Below are 26,100 nucleotides of genomic sequence, written 5' to 3'. Positions count from 1 at the left end.
ATTCAGTCAAAAGTTTAAGACATCAAATGACTTGAGATTGTGATATACTGCTCAATCTTTCAAAATTAGTAACCTATAGCAAAAAAATTAGCAAGAAAGCAATACACACTTGCTTTAATAGAAGTGGTTAGTCATTTATTTGGAATATAAAATATTATTGGCAATGTTTTACAATGACATACTGAAAATATTAATTGAATTAATGAATATGAGAAAAATAATAGGAAAAGGAATTATATTACTCACTTTCTTGCTAAACATATATTTGCCCAGACTGCGAGGGCTTGAATGTTGAATGAGAGTTGGGTCCTCATATTTGTTACCTGAGCACTGTAAAAGAAAATCTACCTTATTGTTGGCAGAAAACAAATTTGGTTAATTCCAAATAAAACATCCTTTGTAGAATACATCTGATTATGCACTGAATAGTTTTAAAGGCTGGAATCAGATTTTAAAATTATTTTGTCTTCTTTTAAATTTGGGAGACAAAGTACCAAAAGAAAGAGTTAAACAGTTCTGAGATTTGTCAATTGTAACATTTGTTTACCAACTTATATAATTTGGAATAGGATCAGAACAAATAATACTGTGCTTGTGATATTGGTATACTGTATTGATATTGTAAACCAATTTGTATCCCCAACTGGTTTGTCAAGAAGTCATCTGAAATGGATTTTTGGACTTTCTTCTATCAGCAGTGTAGACATGGCCTCCAGGGATTTAGCAATTGAAAACAAAGCTAATTCAAATAATTTTCTGAGGATCCAATCATGAAGAAAACAAGGACAAGAGAAGTGATCTCCAACCATTCTTTTCCGGGTTATCTTCTTCCTTAAAAGTATTCCTTTTTTCTATATTATTTGGTTCAAAAAATGTTTAAACAATCTCCAAGAAATGCATGTTTTTTCTCCTACAATTAAACTAAATTCTTCCATTAACTAATAAGCATTTTCCAAGTGTTATCTGAGTTCTAAAATAGCTCTGGCAGTCTCCAATTTTTAAAAAAAAAATGAATCTATCCACCATCTTGAAGAACTTTCTTCTCCCTACTGGCAATTTTACTGGAGAAAATGTGATGCCATAATTATGGAAACTACACAATGTGTATTTCACTAATGGAGACTCATCTACTATGAGAAGATATCCTTACTCCTTTTCAAATACACTTGAAAAATTGATTCCAGCATGAGGCCCATTTTAAACCATTCTTCAAAAGGAATGAAGTCAGTCTCAAAATTAATTCTTGGAAATCTGTTGCTTAAACGTAAGCTCTAAAACATGGTCACTGCCTAGGGTTAGATTCGATAATTTCCCTGTACAGGGTTGCAATTTAGAGATATGCATGGGGAAAGAATTTAATTTGCTTGACAAAAAGGGTAGATGATTAGGTTCCATCATTTTGAAGGATTTTCTAGTAAGTTAATTATGAGTTGCCTTTCTCAACACTCCTGTCCAGCTTCAACAATTAAAGACTAGGAATTCTCTCACTCAATCAGAGGGTGCTAGGATTATGCCTCTATTCCACATAGGAATTGGTTCAAATAAATAGTGTGGGTGTGAATGGTCATCACTTTTGTCAAGTCTTTTTTTCTGGGTATAAAACCTAACTGCTATTATTTCAATGTGAAGGAGGCCTTCAAGTTCCTCAATAGATAACTTTTATGTGCAAGTACTAAAAGTTAGATGTATGGTCCATACTCTTGAGAGTTCTTTGGAATTCATGTGGGATTTGTTAAGGCAAAATATATCAGTAATCCTGAGTGTGATAACAACTCCAGAAGGTAGGTAGAAAAGAGCAGGTGGTGAGTCTTTTTGGATGGAGCAAAGCAGAATTAAGTAAAAGACCAGAAAAGCTGTCCTTACCTGTAAAAGGGAAACTGAGCTTCTTGCTCCCTTCTCCCCAACAAAAAAGAAAAAGGAGCCACACATGTCTCAGTCAGATATAAAACGAAATATATAAAATCAATTGTGAGGGGCCAGCCCCACAGCCGAGTGGTTAAGTTCGCACACTCCAGCTCGGTGGCCCAGGGTTTCACTGGTTCGGATCCTGGCTGGGGACATGGCACCACTCATCAGGCCACGTTGAGGCGGCGTCCCACATGCCACAGCTAGAAGGACCCACAACTAAAAAATATACAACTATGTACTGGGGAGAAAAAGCAGAAAAAAATAAAATAAAATAAAATCAATTGTGAGAACCATCAAAATAAGAATAAGTGGTGGCAGGAAAACATTTTCAAGATATAGTATAAGATGAAAAGCAGCAGGCTAATAAAACTATATATTTTATGATCACATTTTTGAAGACAAAAATATAAAAAATATTGGAAGGATATAGACAAAAATGCCAACAGATTAATAATAGTGGTTATCTCTGCATGTCAGAACTACAGTAATTTTAATTTTCTTATTCTTGCTTACTTGTATTTTCTAAACTTTCTATAATGATTATGCATCTTTTTTTGGAGTAGGGGAAAAGGTCATTTAAAAAGAAAGGAAAGAAGGAGGGAAGGAAGCAAGCAAGCTAGCAAGCAACTAAGATAGAGACTGTGAGAACCTGTGAGCTGCCTCATGTGTAGAGTCGAAATACTCTCCCCATTTTCTTAAAATGGCTTTTGAATAGTCCTGAAAATCCAAAATTAATACTTAGTTAGGAGATCACTTAGTTGGGAGTTATAGAAAACTATTCTTGCCTAATTTTATATTGAAAAATATTATAAAAATATTACAGGATTGGTATGGATATTTTTTAAGTTGTCTTACTCTGTGTAGGTTTTAAAGAAAATACTAACTCATTTTCAAAGAACGCTAGTAGATAATATACATGAAATATATTTGCTTAAGCTGGCTCTAATAAGGCGGGATGTTAAAAATATGTAAGTCAAAAATAGAGCTTAAGGACAGCTTACAGGAAAAATCTTAAGAGACGTTAAATAAATTAAGCTCTGAAGAATTAAAAAAGCATAGCTCAATCCCAAATAACAAGAAAATAATGATTCAAATTGCTAAATATAATGTTACAAAATATCTCTGAAATAAAGAAGATATATAAAAGCAGAACAAAGAATAAATTTATAAAGCAACACTGCACTGGGTAATTTGTATCCAACTGAAAGCTGAAACATTTTAGTTTTATGAATGAGAATGTGAGGAGGCTGTAGGGAACATATAAAACTAAAATATTTCGGGGGGCTGGCCCCGTGGCCGAGTGGTTAAGTTTGCGCGCTCCGCTGCAGGCGGCCCGGTGTTTCGTTGGTTCGAATCCTGGGCGCGGACATGACACTGCTCATCAAACCACACTGAGGTGGCGTCCCACATGCCACAACTAGAAGGACCCGCAACAAAGAATATACAACTATGTACCGGGGGGCTTTGGAGAGAAAAAGGAAAAAAAATAAAATCTTTAAAAAAAAAAAAACTAAAATGTTTCAACTTTCAGTTGGATACAATCTCCTCACATTCTCATTCACTGCTGTTTTTCTTGCTCACTTTAAGCTTTATCTTTCCGAAAGAAATACTAAAATATTTAACAGGATACACAAACAACTGTATAGGTGAAAACCACTTCTCAGACATATTGCCTTCAGAAAGAGAAACTCAGAACTCTCAAAAATCACTTAAAAGAACTAATAGAGAATTGATTTAAAAATACTTTCAATATTTCATACTCACAGCAATATTTGACACATACTGGATCCTATTTCAGATTTGGCCTAAACATAAAAGAGAAAAGTTTATTTGCACAGGCATGAAACTGAAGCTTTGTTAGGCCATTGTATTTTAACTACCTTGATTTAAAAGACAGATGTTTTAAATATATAATGCAACACCCCTCTTCATTCAAAGTCTTCAGAGCATTATGAAATTTTTGAAGTGAAGTCAGTGAAAACTAAACATACACATCTTTTAGCAAGAATTTCAGAAATAATAATTGGCTAAAGATCACTTAAATTATTCCCTCAGGAATGAATAACCCATTAACGAATTAATAGACTTTACACTCTTGTTAGAGAGTTTCTTTAAGCTCTTTTTGGGCACTTTGACTAGAGCTCATTACCACCTGTTAGTCTATAATTTGACAATTATGTGTGAATTATACAAATTTCAAATCTGCAATGGCCCTCCAGCAATATTTTAATGGAATAACTAATATAAGTAAACCAGAGTATAAATTTAAATTATCAAACTCTCTAAGGCAAAAAACAATTAATAATTATCCTTTTATTAACCTATTTTATTATGAAATATCTGCTACATACAAACAACATATATAGAATATATTTAAAGGATAAAGAGTTTTAAACAATCTATAGACCCACCATCCAGTTAAGAGAGAAGTGCATGAATAGCATAGGTCCCTCACAAAGCCCTCACAGGTCTTACCTTTCTCATTCCCCAGTGGAAACTATTACCTTGAATTTTGTGTTACTTATTCCCCTACTTTCTAAAAATGTATAGTTTTACTACTTCTGTATGTATCTTTTGAGCAATAGATTGTTTTAGTTTTTGCATGGTTAGAATTTTGTATAAATGGTGTCATATAATATGTACTCTTCTGAAACATGCCTTTTTAAGTAGGACACAAAAAGCACAAACTGTGAAAGAAAAATCTGATACAACTGTCTTAAAATAAAAAACCATACATTTATCCTTTCATTTTCCAGGTAAACTTTACTATAACCACATTTAGTGTTTTCCCCTAATTTATGCATTAGGGAAAGCAAGACCTTTTGAACTTAGAACACACTAAATTTCACATTCAGTGAAATTATATTTTATAAAGTATTTACACAAAGGTACTACACTAAATACAACATGAATACTATTCATCAAATATGTAAAAAGAAAGTGTTTTGGTTAAGGTAAATTAAAAATTCTACTTTTTTTTCTTTAATCTTTCCCAAATATTTTTAATCACAGACCAAGAGCCCAAAGTGATACCCAACGCTAAGAAGACTGAAATGCTTCAACTGCTGGCAGCAGAGTCTTTTCAATGCTTGTTATCCTGAAAAGTATATTCAAGATATAAAACCGTATGATCTCAGGTTAAGTGATTCCAATTTCTTTCTAATGTATGTAAAAGTCACATTTCAAGGGGCAAGTTTGTTACATAAATAACTGAAATGAAAATTCTATGTACTGTCATCCATAAACATTGATTGTTTTTTTTCAATCAAGGTCCAGGCAGAACACTGAAGTTTTGCCACTTATTTCCTTAAAAGGGCTTTAATTACAAATTTACCAGACTGAATGTTCCATATTCTTCCCTGAGAAAATGCGTCAAAAACCCTAGCAACGTTGTCTGGTCTCCCCAGGTCCAACGGGCTTGATTGAGGTAGGATGAGATGGGAAGGTAGGTGTAGGGCAGCAAACCAGCAAAGCAGCACAGACTCAACTTCAGCAAAGAGCCCAGGGAGAGTTCCTGCATGAGACACATTGCATCGTCACCGTGTTTATTTAGCGACTCATCCTGGGCCTTCAAGAACACATCGAGGAAAACATCAGATATGTTTACTCAGAGCTGATCTCTCAATTCATATTAAGTCACCACAGAACACTATGTTAAACCTTCTGATTACTGTGGATTACTAGAAAATTGCATCAGCCTGAACTTCTTCGCATGGCAGGTGAAATACGAGCGAAGCAAATAATACTAACAAAGACTCATGAGTATCATGTTTATTGCATCTTTTACATTTAAAACCATGTCATGACACGCAGCATTGCACAGCTGAGATAACTCACTTGGAAGTGATGAAGTTGTTTGGCTGATTTTGAATAGGCCCCAAATATGGTTCTATTACCAATTCACTTATCACCTCATCAGGAGTAGGCTTCAACTACATACTCTAATACAATTATACATTGACAATATGATTGATCTACAAGGGTTTTGGACATTTCATGGAAATACCTGACACAAATGGAACTAGCTTTTAAATAACCTCCCAGCTCATCCAAAAGCTCTTTTTTTTCCTCAATTTTACATATAGGCTGGAAGGAAATTTTTTATGTTCTATGTAACAATGTTGCTTCATGTGAAAATATATTTCTCATCTGCACACTTCTAAAACAAAGGACAATATTGACAAAGTCTTGTAAAGATTAAGTCCAAAAGAATTCTGGTATACTAGAAAGATTCAAATATTGGTTGCTTTAGCAAGTGGGAAATGGGGTCTCTTACAAATATCATAATTGGAAATTGCCAATTTTTCCTTTAAAAAAAGGGAAATTCATATGTGACTATGAATTCAAGAACTATGGTTCACATTCACCATAAATAGAGCAAGCAGTTGACCTATATTAGTATTTTCAAATAAATATTCTTAATTGAAAATGGAGTGCTTTTATTATAATACTGATTTCATTTGATAATTCAAAAGTGGTAGTGAGATGCACAAAAAATGATGGCATAAAAAGAGTAAGAAGTAACTAATCGAACAACATGGCTTTGCTATTCTTAAAAGCAGTTTTAAAGAAAGTAAATGTTTATATTTTAGCAGTTTCTGCATATTATAAAGTTCAACTTAGAATGGCAAGATGCAGCTGCTGCTGAATTTTCCTTTTGTGTGGGAAACAAACAGGGAGACAATTACATGAGCGCTATTTCAGAGGGCCCAGGAAAGTGGGTCTGAGTCCCAGCTGCACATACATTAGAATCACCTGGGGAGCTTTGTAAAACTATCAAGGTCTGGGCCTCACCCCAGATCAATTAAATCAGAATTATTTTACGGTGGGAGCAGCATAAATATACACACACACACAAATATATATATACATTAATACAGGTATGTATATACAGGCATGCATCGTTTAATGACCTAGATAGTGTCTGAGAAATGCGCTGTTAAGCGATTTCGTCGTTGTGCAAACATCACTGAGTGCACTTGGACAAACAGAAGGTATAGCCTACTACACACTTACACTATATGGTACTAACCTTATGGAACCATTGTCCTATTTGCAGTCTGTCGTTGACCAAAATGTTAATGTGGCGCACGACTGCATGTGTATACGTGCAATATATATACACACATTTACTTTCTTAAAGCTTCCCAGATAATTTAAGTGAGCAGTCAGGGCTGCAACCAACTGACCTCCTGCTCTGCCTCAAATCACCTGACCAGTGAGACAAAACTATCCTTTCACTTCATTGGTAGACCTTATTTTCTAGCCTCTGCTACTTAAACAGTGGAAATGAAAGGTCCTTTGAAGAGTGATACTTCGCAAAATTTCATCATTCATCAGTAGCTGACCTAAGTACAGGGCAAACAGGCTCTCAGACCAGGCTCCTAACTTGTCAACTCTGAGTCCTGCATGGTTTAAACAAAGCAAATGGCTCTCCTTTCAATCAACTAACACAAAATACATGCTTTTTAGGTTCTTGCCAGAGAATGCACTTCTCTGATATCTGAAAGCAACTACTCTGATGTCAGAAGCCTGGCTAAGAGTGACACCATCAAGATGGCAATATACAGCATCCCCAACTTCAGTCCTCATCACAAAAAGACCAACAGCAACTATCCATAGACAAGACACCATTGTGAAAATCTCAGAATCTGGAGGCGAGGCTGAAGCACGTCCCCAGACCACAGAGACTGAGAAGGATCACACTAGAAGTGTCAGAGGAACATTCTGATCACATCGCACCTCCCCCAGGCCAGCACAGCGTTGCACAGAGAGGGCGCCCCTGGGGCTAGTTTTCCCAATGGGAAAAGAGAGTCCCGAGTGGACATCCACCTCCCCTACCATTGCAGGATGCTTCCCAGGAGGCCCACTCTGGTCTCACCTCATAGGAACCACTGAGGGGGGATCTGTGGCACTCAACCAGTGGGCATCAGTTAGAGATGGAGAAGGGAAGTGGGGCTTACAAAGCAACCAGCGCTCAGATCCTGGCAGACTGCATTCCTGCCTGCCTGAGCAGAGATCCCAGCCAGCGGGTCTGCCCATCTGCAGAGTGGAGCCAGTGGCTGATCCCACCCTAAAATAATTCTGATTTAATTGATCTAGGGTATATCTTAACATAATAAAGCTCACATATTCTAAGCCCGCAGCGTATATCATATGCAATGGTGAAAGGCTGAAAGTTTTTTCTCTAAGATCAGGAACAAGGCAAGGGTGTCTACTCTCACCACCCCTATTCAACATAGCACCAGAAGTCCTAGCCAGAGAAATTAGGCAAGCAAAAGAAATAAAAGGCATCCAAATCAGAAAGGAAGAAGTAAAATTGTCTCTGTTTGCAGATCATATTATCTTATTTATAGAAAATCCTAAAGACTCCAACAAAAACCTGTTAGAACTAGTACACAAACTCAGTAAAGTTGCAAGATACAAAATCAATGCACAGAAATTAGTTGCATTTCTACACACTAACAACAAACTACCTAAAAAAAATAAGCAATCCCATTTACAATAGCATCAAAATAATAAAACACTTAGAAATAAATTTAACTAAGGAGGTGAAAGATCTATAAAACTATAAAACATTGACGAAAGAAATTGAAGAAGACACAACTAAATGGAAAGATATCTCGTGTTCATGGATTGGAAGAATTAATATTGGTAAAATGTCCATACTACTCAAAGCTATCTATAGATTCAATAAAATCCCTATCAAGATTCCAACAGCAATGTTTACAAAAATAGAAAAAAAAATTCTAAACTTTGTATGGAACAACAAAAGACTTTGAATAACCAAAGCAATCATGAGAAAGAAGAACAAAGCTGGAGGCATCACATTTCCTTATTTCAAACTATATTACAAAGCTATAGTAAACAAAACAATATGGTACTGGCATAAAAACAGACACATAGACCAATGGAACAGAATTGAGGCCCAGAAGTAAACCCATGCATATATAACAAGGGAATCAAGAATACTCAATGGGGAAAAGATAGTCTGTTCAATAAACAGTGTTGGGAAAAATGGAGATTCACATGCGAAAGAATGAAACTGGACCCCTATCTTACACCACACAGAAAAATTAACTCAAAATGGATTCAAGACTTAAATATAAAATCTGAAACCATAAAATTCCTAGAAGAAAACACAGGAAAAAAGCTCCTTGACTTTGTCATGACAATGATTTCTTAGCTATGAGACCAAAAGCACAAGCTATGAAAGCAAAAATAACAAACGGGACTACATTAAACTAAAAAGCTTGTGTACAAAAAAGAAATGATCAACAAGACAAAAAGGCAACCTACAGGAGAAAATATTTGCAAACTGCATATCTGATAAGGGGTTGATATCTGAAAAATATAAGGAACTCACACAACTCAACAGCAAAAAAACAAATAATCTGACTAAAAAATGGGCAAGGGACCTAATAGATATTTTTCCAAAAAATATATTCAAATGGCCATCAGATATATGAAAAGGTGTTCAACATCACTAATCATCAGGAAAATGCAAATCAAAACCACAATGAGAATAACCTTACACCTGTTAGAATGGCTATTATCAAAAAGACAAGAGGTAAGCGTTGACGTGGATGTGGAGAAAAGGGAGCCATTGTACAACGTTGGTGAGAATGTAAATTGGTGTAGTCACTGTGGAAAACAGTATGGTGGTTCCTCAGAAAATTAAAAACATAACTACCATATGATCCAGCAATTCCACTTCTGGGTATATATCCAAAGGAAATGATACCACTGTCTTGAAAAGACAGCTGTACACCCATCTTCATTGCAGCATTATTAATAAAGCCAAGATGTGGAAACAACCTAAGTGTCTATCAACATATGAACAGAAAAAAGAAATGTGTTGTGGAATGGAGTATTATTCAGCCATAAAAGAAGGAAATCCTGCCATTTGTGACAACATGGATTGATCTTGAGAACATTATGTTAATGAAATAAGTCAGACAGAGAAAGATAATTACTGTATGACCTCACTTATATGTAGAATCTAAAAAAGGGAATTCATAGAAACAGCGTAGATTGGTGGTTGCCAGAGGTGGGGGTTGAGAGGTGAGGGAAATTAGTGAAAGTGGTCAAAGGGTACAAACTTCCAGTTATAACACAAATAAGTTCTGGGGATGTGATGTACAGCATAGTGAGTATAGTTAACAATATAGTCATGCACTGCAAAATGACGTTTCGGTCAACGATGGACCACATATACAATGGTGGTCCCAGAAGATTAGTACCATGGAGCTTAGGTATGTAGTAGATTATACCATCTAGCATTGTGTAAATACACTCCGTGATGTTCGCACGATGAAACCGCCTCAGGACACACTTCTCAGAACATACCCCTTTTGTTAAGCAATGCATGACCACTGTATTGTATGTTTGAAAGATGCTAAGAGAGTAGATCTTAAAAGTTTTCAACCCACACACACAAAATTGTAACTATGTGAGGTGATGGAGGTGTTGGTTAACTTTATTGTGGTAATCATTTTGCAATATAGATATATTAAATCATCACATTGTATACTTTAAGCTCACACAATGTTATATGTCAATTATATCTCAATACAGCTGCAAAAAAAACTAAAAGAGAAATGAAGACTAGGGAAAAAAAAGAAGCCTGGCTAAGATGACTGATATCAGGATGCACTGATATGCATCTCCATCTGTGCATCCATCAATTCACAAGAAAAATATTTGGGCCTCCTCAGGTCTGTATTCAATAGAAAAGTCTTCGTTGAGTTATACTTTTTCATATCATATCTCAATTCTTTTAACCAAGGGCTTATATAATAAAAAATTATATAAAGAACTCTATACTCTATAAAATCACTATTAAAGACACTGCCTGTCACGCTGTTTAACATCCCTTACATAAGGTCTTATATGATTGACTTAATAGAATTCAGTTCCAAGAAAAAGTTGATCTTTCCTGTCAATTGTTATGTTTCCTTTTCATTTTTTTTAATCACATAAAAAGAATTTTAAAAGCTCCACATTACCCTTTTTGCTTTGTTGCCAAGAAGCTAAGAAAGAAAATGCATTCAAGTGTAGTAACTACAATTATCTAAAGCTTTGGTATAATTATTTCCCTATTTCTATATAATAATTTTATTATGTGTGTTTTTCTTAATATAATTCTGATTATAGCTGGGTATAAGTGACAAATAATGAAATGATAAACTAAGGTGGCTGAGGTGTAATTAACAAACAAACAATAAAGTAAGTGAAATGACTCCAGTATTGGCTTTGTATATGGACTGTTTTAACCTCTGTGAGGAAGACTGATAGAACAGAGTTTCTCTTTCCAAGAACTAGTGTCTAACTCTGCTCCCTGCCTTCTCCTTGCCTTACATCTCCATTGCCTAACAAATAATTTTCCTATATTGCTCTATACCGCCATCTAAATTACTAATCATTTTTCCTTTCAGAGAAAGAAGAAACTAAAATAAATCGTTTTTAACGCTAGGAAAATCTGTTCTGAGAAAACAGGACTGCTATTTACCAGAGATGTTATTGTTTATTTCACAATGGCAGCAATGGTGTCTGTTGTGTTGAGAGCTGAATCTCCAGCACCGAGGAAGCAGCTGGTACCGAGCAGGCACTCAACAAACAATTGGATGAGTGAATGAACTATTATTAATACACTATTCTTCATCTCAGAATGTAGAATAAAACCATTGAGGAAATTTGCTATTTGTTTTTAAGTCCCTTTAGCCTATTTTCATCAAGCTGTTGTTCAGAATCCATAGGAAAATTATGAAACAGACCAGATGCCACTGCAATCAATACTGCATAATTTTTGTAAATCCTACTTTTTCAGTCAATGTTGTTAGGGCCTAAGGTTATTTATGCTTTATATAAAACTAAAAAAAAATTAAAGCCCCATGTTTTCTGATGCCATAAATGTTATATCGTGCTTAAATAAAATATTATGATTTTTTTTTTCCAAAATGCAAAGACCTACCTTCTCTTTTAAAAGTCGAAAGAGAATCCATGGTACTATGCACAAAACATAGAGCACTATTGTGTGCTGATTACATAAGCTAAGGCCACAGCAGAAAGCACCAATTTTGGCTATCTGAAAATAAATAAAAGAAAAAAATCCAAGCTAAACATTCACCCAAAACCCTACGTAAGCACAATAGTAAAAAGCTATTCTTTACATTAAAACCACGTATTTGTACCACCAGCAGGTTACAATCAACCTCTCAGATGCAAGAAGTCAGGCTTTAACAATCACTAATATTTAACACCATTATTTTTTATTAATATTTTTCATTCTCACCAAATCATTGCAGTTTGCCCTTAAATGACTGTCTTCAAACTAAGTTTTAGAAAGTCCTGTATAGTGACTAGATGAGTCCTAAAAGTAATAGGATATCACATAATTCTTATTCAAATAAAGTCTATAACTGAAGTTCAGCAATTCTTTCTACCTTTTCTCCTATTAAATTAAATAAATGAAATATAATACTTTGTAATTAGAAACCTGGTTATCCATGGGTGGTGTTTTTGCTTTTTTTGAACATGCGTTATTTTCATAATCAGTAAAAAAGTTAATTTTAAACCAAAAATAAACTCTCATAGCATCACAGATCTGTTTACAGAAACCACAGATGAACCATGATGTTCTTGTGTTTCTATATTCGTTGCCGACACAAAGCTGCCTAGACTAGGATGATGCGGCTCTTTCCAACGCGCAGACTGTAAGCCCTCGGAAGACAGGGTTCCTTCACATTTCAGACGATTCTGACGAGAGCGTTTGCCTTACAATTCATTGCAAGCTCTTCCAAACTATGTCATTTTTACATCTGATATTCTCCTTTCAGTTAGAAAAAGGACAAATTTGATCTTTTTGCAATTAAGGAGCAAGTCAATGTACCATAACGATATATAATTTGAGAGGGTCAATCCAGAGCTTGGCATCTTAAGATCACACACATACACACACACAAACGATGAAGGAACTATCTAACAAGCCTGTCTTTCCCATAGGACTCAAAAGGGATTTCAGAATCCTCTCATTCTCCAAAAAACTTTTGAACTCTAAGAGAAAAAAAAAAGTCCCATGTTTTATAAAGGCTCTCATGGTTCACAGTAAAAGAACTGAGAATATCTTCTCTCTTAACATGCCTAGATTACCTTGACAGTAATCAGAATAGATAAACGGTATCTAAACCGAACTTAAAAAGAAATACAGCATCTGTCTAAAAATTAAAACAAAAAGTGACTTCACTTTGATCAAAATAGGTTACCTTTGATCTTTCTTCTGCAGTTGCTGCCTCCTCAAAATGTACAGTAAGAGCCATAAGCAGCCCCACAAACAGATTGTTTAAGCTAAAAACCTCTGCTGCAATGGACCACTGCCATGTTAGACGAGAAAATGAAAACACCCCCGCAGCAAGGATTCCTCCAGCATATGAGCCAGAAAGCCTGCAAAGACAGATAACATGAAATCTTCTTTCCCAACAAAAAGAACTGACTTTATTTTCCTTTTTATAAACTGTAGCAGCAGAAATTATGTCACCCAGCACTATCCCAACACATTATATGGTTAATACATTACTTCATGTAAAATTTCTTTCAAAAAATTTTAATTAGGAAGTTCATATATTAACGTATTAACAAACAAACAAACAACCCTGCTGGAATCCTATGGACTGAAGGAGGTTTAGTTATCAGATCTAACCTCTAGGATTCAAGCCAATTCAGAAAGCCTGAAGAGATAGCAGCCAGAGAGATAACAAACCTGTGTCATTTTTCTTGCTGCATCTATGAAGAATAATGATGGTCTGGTGAACACTGAAATATGTTTAGTTGTAGAAATTAATGAAATGGCAAGATACCTATTCAAGAACATTCATTCTCACTTCTTGTGGAAGTTTGGATCTAGGTACTTTCTACAATTATCTCCCAGCACATGGCAAAGGATGTCTTGGTTACAATATGTGGTGATGTTAAGATTTTTTAAGCTCTTAGTTTCTGATGATTTCTTCTTCACACAAAGTTGAAGTTAAAAATGATATATTTTTTAAAGAGACAGATGAGAATGTGAGTTTTAATAACACAAAAAGAATCAAATGCTATACTTGGAAACAAATTTCTCACCCCAAAATGCCAACAAGAGCCATACATTTCAAATCAATCAGGAATCTGGATCTTGGTTCAGAGATATGATTTGAGACTGGTAATGTGGCTGAATATACCAGAGCATATCAAACCAAAACAACTTTATATTTCACTATAAATCTAAAAACATGAAAATTAAAGCTATTACTGAATATCTATTTCTAACAAGTGTTATGAAATTCAGACAGCATTACTGTGTCTAATAATTAGGGTATTATATGGCCCCACGTCATTACTTTTTAACTACATTGTTTTGTATAAAAAGTTACGGAGTAATTCTATGGCTTTTAACCAACCGCTATAGAAAAGAAAAGTTAAACTAAAAATTTGAGTATCATCAAACATGTTTTCTTTTGAGTTTCTCTTTGCAATTTGTTCCTGTTTTCTTTCCCTTATAAAAATCATCAGTTTCCTACTTATTTCAGAGGTCCTCATTCTCCCAGTCATCCTGATTCAACACACTAAAATCATTTCTTCCTTCCAAAGTACTTTCCAAATTTCTTTCAATTTGTATTCCTACTGCCTTAGACTCAATTATTTTAATAGTTTCCTAACTTGTCTTCTGTTTTCCACTCTATTCTGCAATATAGCATCAGATTAAACTTCCTAAAACATACTCTTTATGACTCCCTCGCCCCAAACTTAAGGACTCTTCATTGCCTACGGGATAAATTCTAAATGAGTCAGCCTGGAATGTAGGTTCCCAATAAACTGGACCCCACATAGTCACTAATTACCAACATTATCTCCATCTACTAGTCAGGCTACTCAAAACTCCCTAATAAGACATGCCTATTCCTAGCACCACACCTTTGCTTATGCTGTACCCCTGAAATGAATGCCCCCTTTGCTCCATATAGTCAAATTCCACTCTTTTCTCAAACTTCTCTTCAATTCCCAGGTTTCTAGCCCATCTCTGAACATCTACAGCATTTAATTGTCTTAACAATTATTTTGAGATTGTTTTTGAAATGTGAACTGGAGTTAAACTTCACTTATATTGGAAGCGTCTAGCCCCAAGCACAAAAAGGAAACAGTGAATGAGAGAATGAATTAATCTTAAAGTATTAGTAACATTTTTAACAGAACTTCTAAGTTCATCTGTGAATATTACTTTGGAAAGTCAGCATAAGATACAAGATTCCCCCCTCTACTTAAAACATAAATTAGCATTCTTGGAGAAAGGACTGATTCCAGGACTGGGGGAGCTCAAATAAAAAATGAATCCAAAACATCTTGTGCCAGAAAGTAAGGAAGTGCTCAAACAGGGATATGACAACAGGACCCAGGAGGTAGCTGAAAGGGGCTCTCACAGGCCAAACTGGGGATAACTTGACCACCAAAATAATTATAGTAATAGGGTGTAACCCAATGAATAAACAAAAACCCATGAAGCTATACTGATGTACATACACGGAGGAGACGGGAACGTCCATAGAAAGTCAACTAGTAACTAACAACTGTAGGAGAAGGGATGGCATCAGAAATCACCGTTTGACAACCATCATGATAATCATCGACGGATACCAAACTAGTGGGCTAAAGTTTTGCAGTAACAGAAATACGTACATAGTCTAAAGGTATCTCCTTATAAACAGATTAATTAAAAACGGAAAAATGTTAGCCTTACAGTGGCAAAGGTGGCAGACGCAATCTCAACCACATGATCAAAGTTAACAGCCCAGCAATAGGATAAACATCATATGCTTCCTGACCTATTCCAAGGAAAAGAACACAGCATCATTTCTATGGCATTCCTGCCAAAAATGCATTACCTGAATGTAAGCATGAAGAAACAACAAACTCAAATTGAAGGACATTCTACCAAATAACTGGCCTGGATATGTCAAAAAATGTCAAGGTCTAGAAAGACCAAAAAAAAAATCATGAAGAACTGCTCCAGATTAAGAAGACAAAAGGGATATGACAAGAGAATTAAAGGTGTGATTTGGGATTTCCTTCTGCTATAAAGTGCATTATTGGGACAAGTGGCAAAACTGAAGCAGGTCTGAAGATCAGATAACAATGTTGTATCAATGATGATTTCCTGAGACCTGCACTGTGGATATGTAGGAAAATGTCCTTGTTTTAAAGAAACATACTCGGAAGCACTTAAAGGTAAAAGGGGACCATGACTGCAGCTTACTGTTAAATGGTTAAGAACAAAACAAAACAACACACATATGCACAGGGTCAAGAATAAGCAAATGTGGTGAAATATTAACTTGTGAGGAACCTGCGTGAAGGGTATACAGAGTGGGCTATTCTAGCTACTTTGCTATAAATCTGAAGTTAAGTCAAAATAAAAAGTTAACAAAATAGGGGCTGGCCCCATGGCCGAGTGGTTAAGTTTGCGCGCTCCGCTGCAGGCGGCCCAGTGTTTCGTTGGTTCGAATCCTGGGTGCGGACATGGCACTGCTCGTCAAACCACGCTGAGGCAGTGTCCCACATGCCACAACTAGAAGGACCCACAAAGAAGAATATACAACTATGTACTGGGGGGGCTTTGTGGAGAAAAAGGAAAAAAAAAAAGTTAACAAAATAAATCAACATATTCCTGAGATAGTAATTTGCTAACATTTATTGAGTTTTGCCTGCCATGCGTCAGATATTCTTCTAAGTGCTTTCCTTATAGTAATTCATTTAATTTTTACAATAACCCTATGAGTGGATGCCATTTATCTTCTTTTTTCAAATGAAGAAACTGAGGCCCAGAGAGGTCGAGTAATTTTTCCAAGGTCCTATGGCATTTAAGTGGCAGAACCAGGATTCAAACCGTTAGTCTAGCCATTTAGTCCCATTACAGCATGGGGTAAATGATGGTTATTTAATCTTAATGTCAAATAATTTATTCTAGATTAATGATATACTGTATTTTTACTTGGTTAAATATGTACATCCTGGAGTGAAGAATAGAAGTTTTATAGATTATTAGAATTGTATTTATTTTTACTTTATCAAAACAACACACTACCAGCTTGAATTATATTTAACATCTCTCAAGACTGATTTTAACCTTTTTTTTGAAAGGGAAATAGGTCAAAGTTTAAAACCATGAGACAGTTAATTAAGGAGAATTGAGAAGAAAGTCCTGATATGTAGAATCCTCAGGAAGAAAACTCACTAACCTACAATGATTTTTAACAAGTTATTATGCTTCAGAAGACATCCCAAAGTGTTTGAATTATTGACACTAATTACTGAAATTATGAACTATATTAACTGCCTTTCCAAATATTTCATAAAGCTTTAAAAATAGAAGAGAGAAAGGTAAAATTATCAACTTCAGTGATAAAATCTATCCAGTCACCTGAGCCTATTACACATAGTTATATGCATTAGCATTTTATTGAAGACTAATCCCACATCAGCAAGGAGTACAATCTGAATTTTCTCCACCCCCACCCCCACCCCCACCCAAGTCAGAATGGTTTTGCAATGAATAATCCATATACTCTTTCATCTGATTCTCCTTGATATCAGGAAATAATTTCTAAGACTGCTGGGTAAGGTTATAAAAGAGAAGGCAACCAACTGATTATAAAACCAGTAACAGAAATCAAACCTATAATCTTGATCTTTTTAGCATCTCAAATGAGCTTGCTTAGAAATCAGACTAAGTCTATAGGAATTTGGGTTGCAGTCCTAATATAAATTGAAGACAAAAAGAGTAGTGGATCTTTCGGTTTTTGCTTTGCTACTCACCATGTAAACTCCCTTTCTACGCTTGAGGGATGCCCAGTTTATGAGGCACAGCCCCCTCCTATTACACCATTGAAAACACAAGATACTTTCCGGTCTTCCTTGCAGGTAGAGCATGAGTGTAGGTCCTGGGCTCTGCCTACCAGAAGCACCTGCTCCATTCTTTGAATTGGAAACTCCTGAGGCAAAGAAGCAGGGATGGGGCAGAACCCATTGAGACATGGCTGGTGGCATTAATGTGTCATTTCCATAGATGATGATGGCAGACTTTCAGGGGCAATATTCAGAATCCAGGTCAGTGCTGGAGGTGGAAGCTGGGGTGTCCAGTGTCCAGAGATGGCAGCGGTGGTGGTTTCACTAGAACATACCTGCCTAGAACTCCAGATGTTTCAGGCTCAGAGCCTGGTAAGCCAGCCCTCCTAGAAATTCTGCGAGCTCTCCAACTTCCTTCTTTTCCTCTTTCTTTTTACAATTCTAGAATTGAAAGTTTCCTTTTGTAAAAAAAACAGTTTTACTGATATATAATTCACATATCATAAAATTCACCCATTTAAAATGTACAATTAAAGATTTTTGGTGTATTTACAGATATGCAACCATCACCACAATTTTTTTTTTTTTTGCAGGGGAAGATTCATTCTAAGCCAGTATCTGTTACCAATCTTCCTCCTTTTTCTTCCATCCCCCCCGCCAAGCCTCAGTACATGGTTGTGTATAGTTGTAAATTCTTCTAGCTCCTCTATGTGAGTGGCCACCACAGCATGGCTACTGACAGACGAGTGGTGTGGTTCCACATCCTGGAACTGAACCCAGGCCGCCAAAGCGGAATGCACCAAACCTTAACTGCTAGGCCATCAGGGCTGGCTCACCAGTCAATTTTATAATATTTTCATCACCTCAAAAAGAAACCCCATCCTGTTTAGCTGTCACCTCCCTACTCCCATCCCTAACCCCACCCCAGGTTTAAACAACCACTAGTCTACTTTCTGTCTCTATAGATTTCCTTCTTCTGGACTTTCACATGAATGTAATCATATAACATGTGGACTTTTGTGACTGACTTCTTTTACTTAGCACAGTGTTTTCTAGGTTCATCCAACTTGTAGCACGTATCAGTATTTCATTCCTTTTTATAGCTGAATTAATATTCCACTATATAGATTTACCACATTTTGCTTATCCATTCTTCCACTGATGGATATTTGGGTTGTTTCCACCTTTTGGCTATTACAAATAATGCTGCTATAAACATCCATGAACAAGTTTTTGTGAGGACACATGTTTTCATTTCTGTGGGTATCTACCTAGGAGTGGAACTGCCAGGTCATATGGCAACTCTGTTTAATTGTTTGAGGAGCTGATAGACTGTTTTCCAACATGGCTGCACAATTATACACTCCCACCAGCAGTGGATGAGGGTGCTGATTTCTCCACAACCTAGTGAACACCTGTTATCCGACTTTTTGAGTCTAGCCATCCTAATGGTATGAAGTGGTTTCTCATTGAGGTTTTGATTTGCATTTCCCTAATGGTTCATGATGTCGAGCATCTTTTCAAGTGCTTATTGGCTATTAGTATATCTTCCTTGGAGAAATTCAGATCCTTTGCTCATTTTTTAAATTGGGTTGGCTTTTTATCATTGAGTTGTAGGATTCTTCCCAGCTTCCTTTTAATACATTTCTTCTCTGCTGAACTGCTGGAATCAATTGCTTGCAACCAAGAATCCTGACCGAAACAACTGGATTTCCCTCTTTATTATTTCTATTAAGTTTTCAAGGGAAACCATGTGAGGAAATTCTGAAAACAAATGCTGAAGTTGTCAGAGCTTTGTGCAAAATAGAAGAGAGGGCAGTATGCCCAAGAGCAGAAAGTCAGTGTGCATCTATAAAGAGAGTATGTAGAATATGAAACATTTTGAAGGCCTCATTGTTTTGCTATTTATGTTCTCCATAAAATAAGGTATATAGGCTCAGTCTGTATGAGTTTTCTTTGATTTCAACAGCCTTTTATAAATCAAACTGTGAATGTCCCTTAAAATGCACATATTTTAACACACTGCCTTTAAAAGTTTGCTTTATGCTAAGATTCAGAATTAATCAACATTCACCAACTATGTAACATATACACTAGTGAATCAAGAAAAGTAGAGATAATCTAAACCATCTGTTGTGGAAATTCCACAAACTGAGGAGGGATACATAACAAGGATTTGTAGGAAGCAAGAGATGCTCAGCTGAGGCTGGAGACTGCAGAGACGGTGGATATGCAGCAGCAGCATCAGTCTGCACGCCTGTGGAAACGTCTGCAGCAGCCTGAGCCAAGCTTGGAGAGGTTGGACTGACCCAGGGTTAGGGGCCTTACTAGGTGAGTAGGATAGAAGGAGAAGAGGAAAAGGGAGTTCAAGTAAGGAGCCACAGGGCCTACATTACATAGGGAAGGAAGTAAAGCCAGCAGGGGGCTGACGGAGGAGATAAAAAGGATGAGCAAAGGGTTCCAGGTCTCATTTAAATGAAGACAAGTGTACAGGCATCAAGGAAATGAGTGAACTGAAGGCTAAAGTCATGCCAGGGAGTGGAAAGTGGGTTGGAGAAAGGGACATCAAATTGTTAAAGGGTGGAATAGACCCATTAAGCAAGAGTGGACTCTACTGTTGAACGAGCCCCTGATAGAAAAGAGTTAATAAAGCTCTTCTCCAAATCACAAGATTTTCATTAAAACTAAGTATCTGTCCTGAAAGACAAGCAGTACATCACATGTTAATAAGTTCAGCGTGAGTGCAACGTAGGAAGACAGGTGTGTGGCCCTGTGCCACATCACATGCAGGCTAACAGGGAGACGTGATGCCCCCCATCACTACACCGCAGGCTGAGTCTCCGACCTGTTGACGAGTCAAAGGATGATGTCACAATGGTAAGGGTGAGGACTTTCTGAAGACTTTGGAGGTCTTCAACTCATTCACTGACTCTATAGGTAAGCAGCCTCATCACACTGTTCAAGGCATATTACATTATCTGAACATGCTTCCTTTCATCTTACTGAGGCAGAGATAAACGACAAAAGCAAGCTGACATCATGGATGATTTCATGAAGGCAAGCTGCAGCGTCACGGCCAGGCTCAGTGTTAGCCTCACGCTGTCCACATCTGCAGCCTCCACCCTCTGTTCTCTGCCTAGCACTCTGCCAAATTAGCACCCAGTGACCAGCTACCTGCCAAACACAACAGGCTTCCAGACCTCTCTGCTGCGTTGATCACTCCGCTGAGTTGACATCAGGGACCCCCACATCCCTCCGGCTTTCCTACTGTGGCCCTGGATCTCCCTTCTGTGTTCTCTCCAAATAGCTCCTCCTCTTCTGTTAACTTCTTTAAAGCCAGTGTTTCCCAAGATTTCATTCTCAGGCAATTGTTGTTCTCACTCCACCTACTCTGCCTGGGTGGCTTTTATCCACCACCTTGATGTCAACCACAAACTGAAAAACCAAATCTGTCCCCAGCACTGCCTCTCACTTGTTTCAGACTTACATGTCTCCACCTGACAGTTGTACTCCTCACCACAAAGCCACCCCACCTCTGGATGTCCCACAGAACCTCAATGTCAAAATTTCTCATCCTCTTCCCTAAAATGCTTCCTGCTCCTGGGTTCTCTCTTAGTGACTTTCATTATCTACCTAGTTTGAGTTAAGACACCTAGGAGTCATCGTCAAAGCTCCTTCCCATGGTGAACATACCACATCTTGCCAATTTTACTTCATAAACATTTTAAAAACTCATTCTCTTCTCTGCACCCATTCCACCACTGCTTTGTCTCAGCTATTCTCATCACACAGCTTTGTCTGCTCTCTGACTCCAGTCCGAGGCCCACCGCTGCCACCAGGGTGAGGCATCTAAAACGTCTCACCTTGCACTTTTCTGCCTTCAACCCCTTAAGGACTCCTCTTTGATCATGAGTCATATTACAAGCTCCTCATCACAATAGACAAGTCCTTTTATGATCTGGTCTCAGCCCACTCGTAGCTTCATTTTTTGACATAACCTATCTCAAACATGGTGTTCCAGCAACACTAAATGACTTGCAAGTTCCTGTACTAACAAGCTGTTTCTCCTCCACCTCTGGGTTTCTGTGCACATGAGCTTCCCTATGTCCAGAGCACTGTTTTGCCTTCACTTGGCCAGCTCCCACTTATTGCCTACAACTCAGCATAGGCATCTCCTTTCCAGGAAGATTCCCAGAAGTACTTTCGCTAAGACTAGCGTAGTTGCCACTCCTTCAGACATTCATTAAATCAAAGGTATTGAATGGGTACTGAATAGACAGTTTTTTCTATATTTCTAGAAAAACGTGATCCTGTAGAATAGAAATTTTTAACTGTAACCTAATCAAAACACAATAAGGAAACCAGATTTGAGGAACTTAAAATTCTCTAAATAATGTATGACAAAACCAATAGAATTATTTTTGAACTATTGATACCACTGGATAGCCATGCCAGCATATTAGCGCCTTTTTAAAACTAAAAGGACAGCTCAGTTTACATATACATACTTATGTGTGTATGTGGGTGTCCCTAGAAAAGCTATGTGATTTTTTAAAACTAAATGTTTTCCTACCTGTTTTATTTCAGACATACTTCATCTTTAGTTTTTAATGCTCTCCAAATACAATGGTTTCTAGTTACCTCAACTTAAATCCAACCATTTCCAAATAATGCTTTATAAAATTACTTAAGCTATTATTTAGAAACTAATCTTTTTTTGAAAATGGAAAGAAAAGATGTCTTGGTATTGGAGTAAATTTTGCTTCTTTTAAGAACTATGTCCTTTATCGTTGCTGCCCTTTACTGTTATAAAAGCGGTATCTTAGTAACAAATGAAATTAAGGAAAAAATTAAAGGAGTCACTTGATTTTGTTACATTGATTTTTTAAAAATAAAGTCATGTCCATATGGATATAGCTTACAGAAACTAAGGAATAATCATTTCATCATTCTGTACTTTAAGTATTTAAATATTATTTTGGCAAGAATACAGACATAAATATTTACTTAAGCATTTTTTTTCATATTACTTGATTTATTCCTTGTCTATAACATAAATATTTCAAAGGAAATAATAAAATATAGAAGATTCATAGTTACTCATATTGCCTTTCACATACTGATGTGTAAAGAATATCTCTTACATTTTCTCAAATTTTTGTGAAATTTCAAACAAAATACCTCAAGGTTTCCACCTTAAGTCTTACTGAGCTAAATATCAATGAACCTTCCATATGAACAAGCCACTGCAAATGTGAGATAGAAAAAGACAACTTACATAGGTGATGCTGCAAAGACGTTGATGCGTGTGTCTGAAGGTGAATCTAGTCTTAACTGCATTAAGCAAATGAGGTGACTGAGCAAGCACTTATTATCTGGTTATTTATCAGTTTTTTTAAGAAGCTATGAGTCCTATGAATCTACAGAATTCCTAGAGCCTCCAACTAATCCACTGTCTTGAATTTGGCCCATGACGATCCCTCTCAATGAAGGTGCCCCAGAGTAAGTGATCAGACAAATCAGTTGCAATCTAACTCTTTCGGGGAATAATTCTAACCAGAATACACACTCTACAATTTTTTTTTCCTGAAAAGGCTACAACATATTTTTTAAGTTTTCTTGGCAGAATTAGATTATATAGGTAGAGTGAAACATTATTCATAAATCTGACTACCTAAATACTGTTAAATGATTGATAGCCCAAATTTCTGGTAAGTAATCTTTCTTGTAAAAATATATAGAAGGAATATTCAATCTGACATTATTATTTAAACATGAGTTTTAAATGAAATTGTTGCTTTGAGCCCACAAAATGAGCTGTTTGGTATCATCCATAAAGTCTTATGTACAGATGGACTATATAAATATAAGTACCTCCCAAATAAGACAGAACAAGTGTCAGCTACCTGTAGACTAAGTCTGATTTTTTTTTTTCAAACAAAAATGACATAATCAAAAGCACCAGTGCATTTTTTTCTTGGCAATCCAGGAGTCCTACTTTCAATTTCCGTTTTTTTTTAAATAAATATACTTAAGAAATTATTTACTTTTTTAAAAGATTGGCACCTGAGCTAACATCTCTTGCCCACCTTTTTTTCTCTTCTTCTTCTCCCCAAAGCCCCGCAGTACATAGTTGTCTATTCTAGTTGTAGGTCCTTCTGGTTGTGCTATGTAGGACACCACCTCAGCATGGCTTCATGAGCGGTACTAGGTCCGTGCCTAGGATCCCAACCGGCAAAACCCTGGGCTGCCAAAGTGGAGCAGACAAACTTAACCACTCGGCTACGGGGCCAGCCCCAAGAAATTATTATTTTTTTTAAAAAGCTACTAAGGAATTAATAAATTTATTTATTTACACTTAATGTACTAAAGTGGCATCTTAAAATTAGCTCATTAAAATTAAAAGACATACATTCTTCCATTGAAATTGATAAAATTGATAAAAATTGTTTTTCTTCAGTTTATTACTTCAACAAAACTAATAAACTGGAGAAAAACAAGAAAAATTCAAAGAGGATGTGAATAAAATGAGAACTCTTTTCACCAGAACTCTTTAATAAAATTGCAAAATAGTCTAAACTATTTTCCGCTTTAACTTAAGAACATTTATGATGAGTTAGATATAATACGAGAAAAAAATGTTTTCCATTTGCAATCTAATTCTCATAGAGCCTCAAAGAAGGAGGTCAAAGGAGACCGCTCTTCAAATGAAATATGTATTTTTAGAATCTAACCTAACTACAGAAAGATAACGTCTTACGAGGCTATACAAAGATCACACACTTCAAACACAATTACCATGATAATTTTAATAACATAACCACCATATTGTAAGAGAGTCACATGTCAATCCTAACAATCAAAATCAAGATTTTACACTCCTAGAGAGGTATGCTCAATTTTCAAGGTTTCACACTAACAATGATACCGATGATCCAAAATACTAAATAATCTAAAAGTCATTGAAGTATGTTTTATTTTATATAAATATATTTTATATTTTACATTGCAGTAAATAAATCTTCCAAATTGCTTTTTATTTGGGTTCACACTAAAATCATGTAGTTCACATTCCAAGAGAACACAGAAGTTAGGCAATGAGGAAAGATATATCAAGAGTGTGACAGATAGTATGAGAAGGGTGGTCAAATGTCTAAAATCTCACCCAGATAATGCGAATGACACCATTCTCCACTAGGGTAAGGGATATGTGATGCCATTAAGAGTATCCTAACAAATGCGAGGCTCAGAATTCTGTGTTTAAACCTTAACTGCTCTCTTTTTGGCCCACACAATCCATGAGCCCCAGATAAGATTCCTAAGATGGGTACTGATTGTGCAGTGGTTTTCTCACTGATGGAATACTATCCATCTGTTGACACAATGGATAAATCAGGAGGTTACAATGTACACCATTGACACAAGTTTACTATTGATGATAAGGCGTATTTTTCTTTCCACTACACGGTATTTGATTTTCATGTGTAGTCACATGTTTGTCTAACCCTCAATCAAAAGGCAAATAACAGAAACCTGAAATTCTTTCAGAATACACATTTGACGTGCCTCATAAAATTCATGAATCTATTTGTCTTCTGTGCTACTTGCATGCAAAGAACCCAACATGGAGGGTACACTCCCCTCTGTCTACACCGAAAACTCCTACTTGAAATAAGTAGAATCAAGTAGGAAGGCCACAAGGCAGCATCTGAACATTACTGTTAAATAAATTACTATCAACTCATATTGACAACTAAAAAATTGCAATGGATTTCAGGGAAGAAGTATGGTAAAGGAGGATACTATTAACAGCAAATCTACCACCCCCATCCTCCCAAATTCTTATCTTTCTGGGTCTTATTCATGAAAATTATACAAATGTTACCTTCTGGCTCATTCACACAACCAACATGCATGTATTTATCTCTTCAGTGTATTTGGAGAATGGTCAAACTGGGAAGCTAAGCTACTGACAGAAAACCACTCAACACTCTCTTTCTGTGGCAGTGCACTCAACACTCTTTCAGCAAATGCATATTGAGCATCTAATATATGCCAGGTACTCTGTGGGCAAATTATGGTCAGTGGCCATTTAGACAGCAGTGGAATCTAAATTTCTTCTTTTCAAGTTTAGACCTAATGAATGTAAATCAATAATTTAGGACACTGTATATTAAAGTTATATCTCTGAAACCACAATGACACCTAAAAAAGTGTAAAACATTTCCATCTTTAATAAATTTGCAAGTAAGCCCTTTTTCCCACATTTTATAAAAATTTACTTTCACTCCAGATAAAATCCTACCAAGCTTTGTTCTA

The 26,100-nt window shown here is 36.3% G+C and overlaps 1 protein-coding gene across 1 annotated transcript in view; it reads right to left on the bottom strand.

Annotated features, from left to right (window-relative positions):
* The window catches only part of TMEM260 (transmembrane protein 260), a 66,021-nt gene that overhangs the window by 27,407 nt on the left and 12,514 nt on the right, over positions 1-26,100 (bottom strand). Inside the window, exons 4-8 of the mRNA XM_044773639.2 lie at positions 13,173-13,350; positions 11,882-11,995; positions 5,243-5,422; positions 3,673-3,713; positions 247-330 (exon numbers count right to left, since the gene is read on the bottom strand). Of these exons, the coding sequence (XP_044629574.1) occupies positions 247-330; positions 3,673-3,713; positions 5,243-5,422; positions 11,882-11,995; positions 13,173-13,350 (597 nt within the window). The remainder of the gene's footprint in view (positions 1-246; positions 331-3,672; positions 3,714-5,242; positions 5,423-11,881; positions 11,996-13,172; positions 13,351-26,100) is intronic.

The sequence above is a fragment of the Equus asinus genome, chromosome 7, assembly GCF_041296235.1.
Source record: "Equus asinus isolate D_3611 breed Donkey chromosome 7, EquAss-T2T_v2, whole genome shotgun sequence".
In the NCBI taxonomy this organism is placed as follows: domain Eukaryota; kingdom Metazoa; phylum Chordata; class Mammalia; order Perissodactyla; family Equidae; genus Equus; species Equus asinus.
The sequence above is the reverse complement of the archived record's forward strand: the minus strand, read 5'-3'. Positions and strand labels throughout refer to the sequence as shown.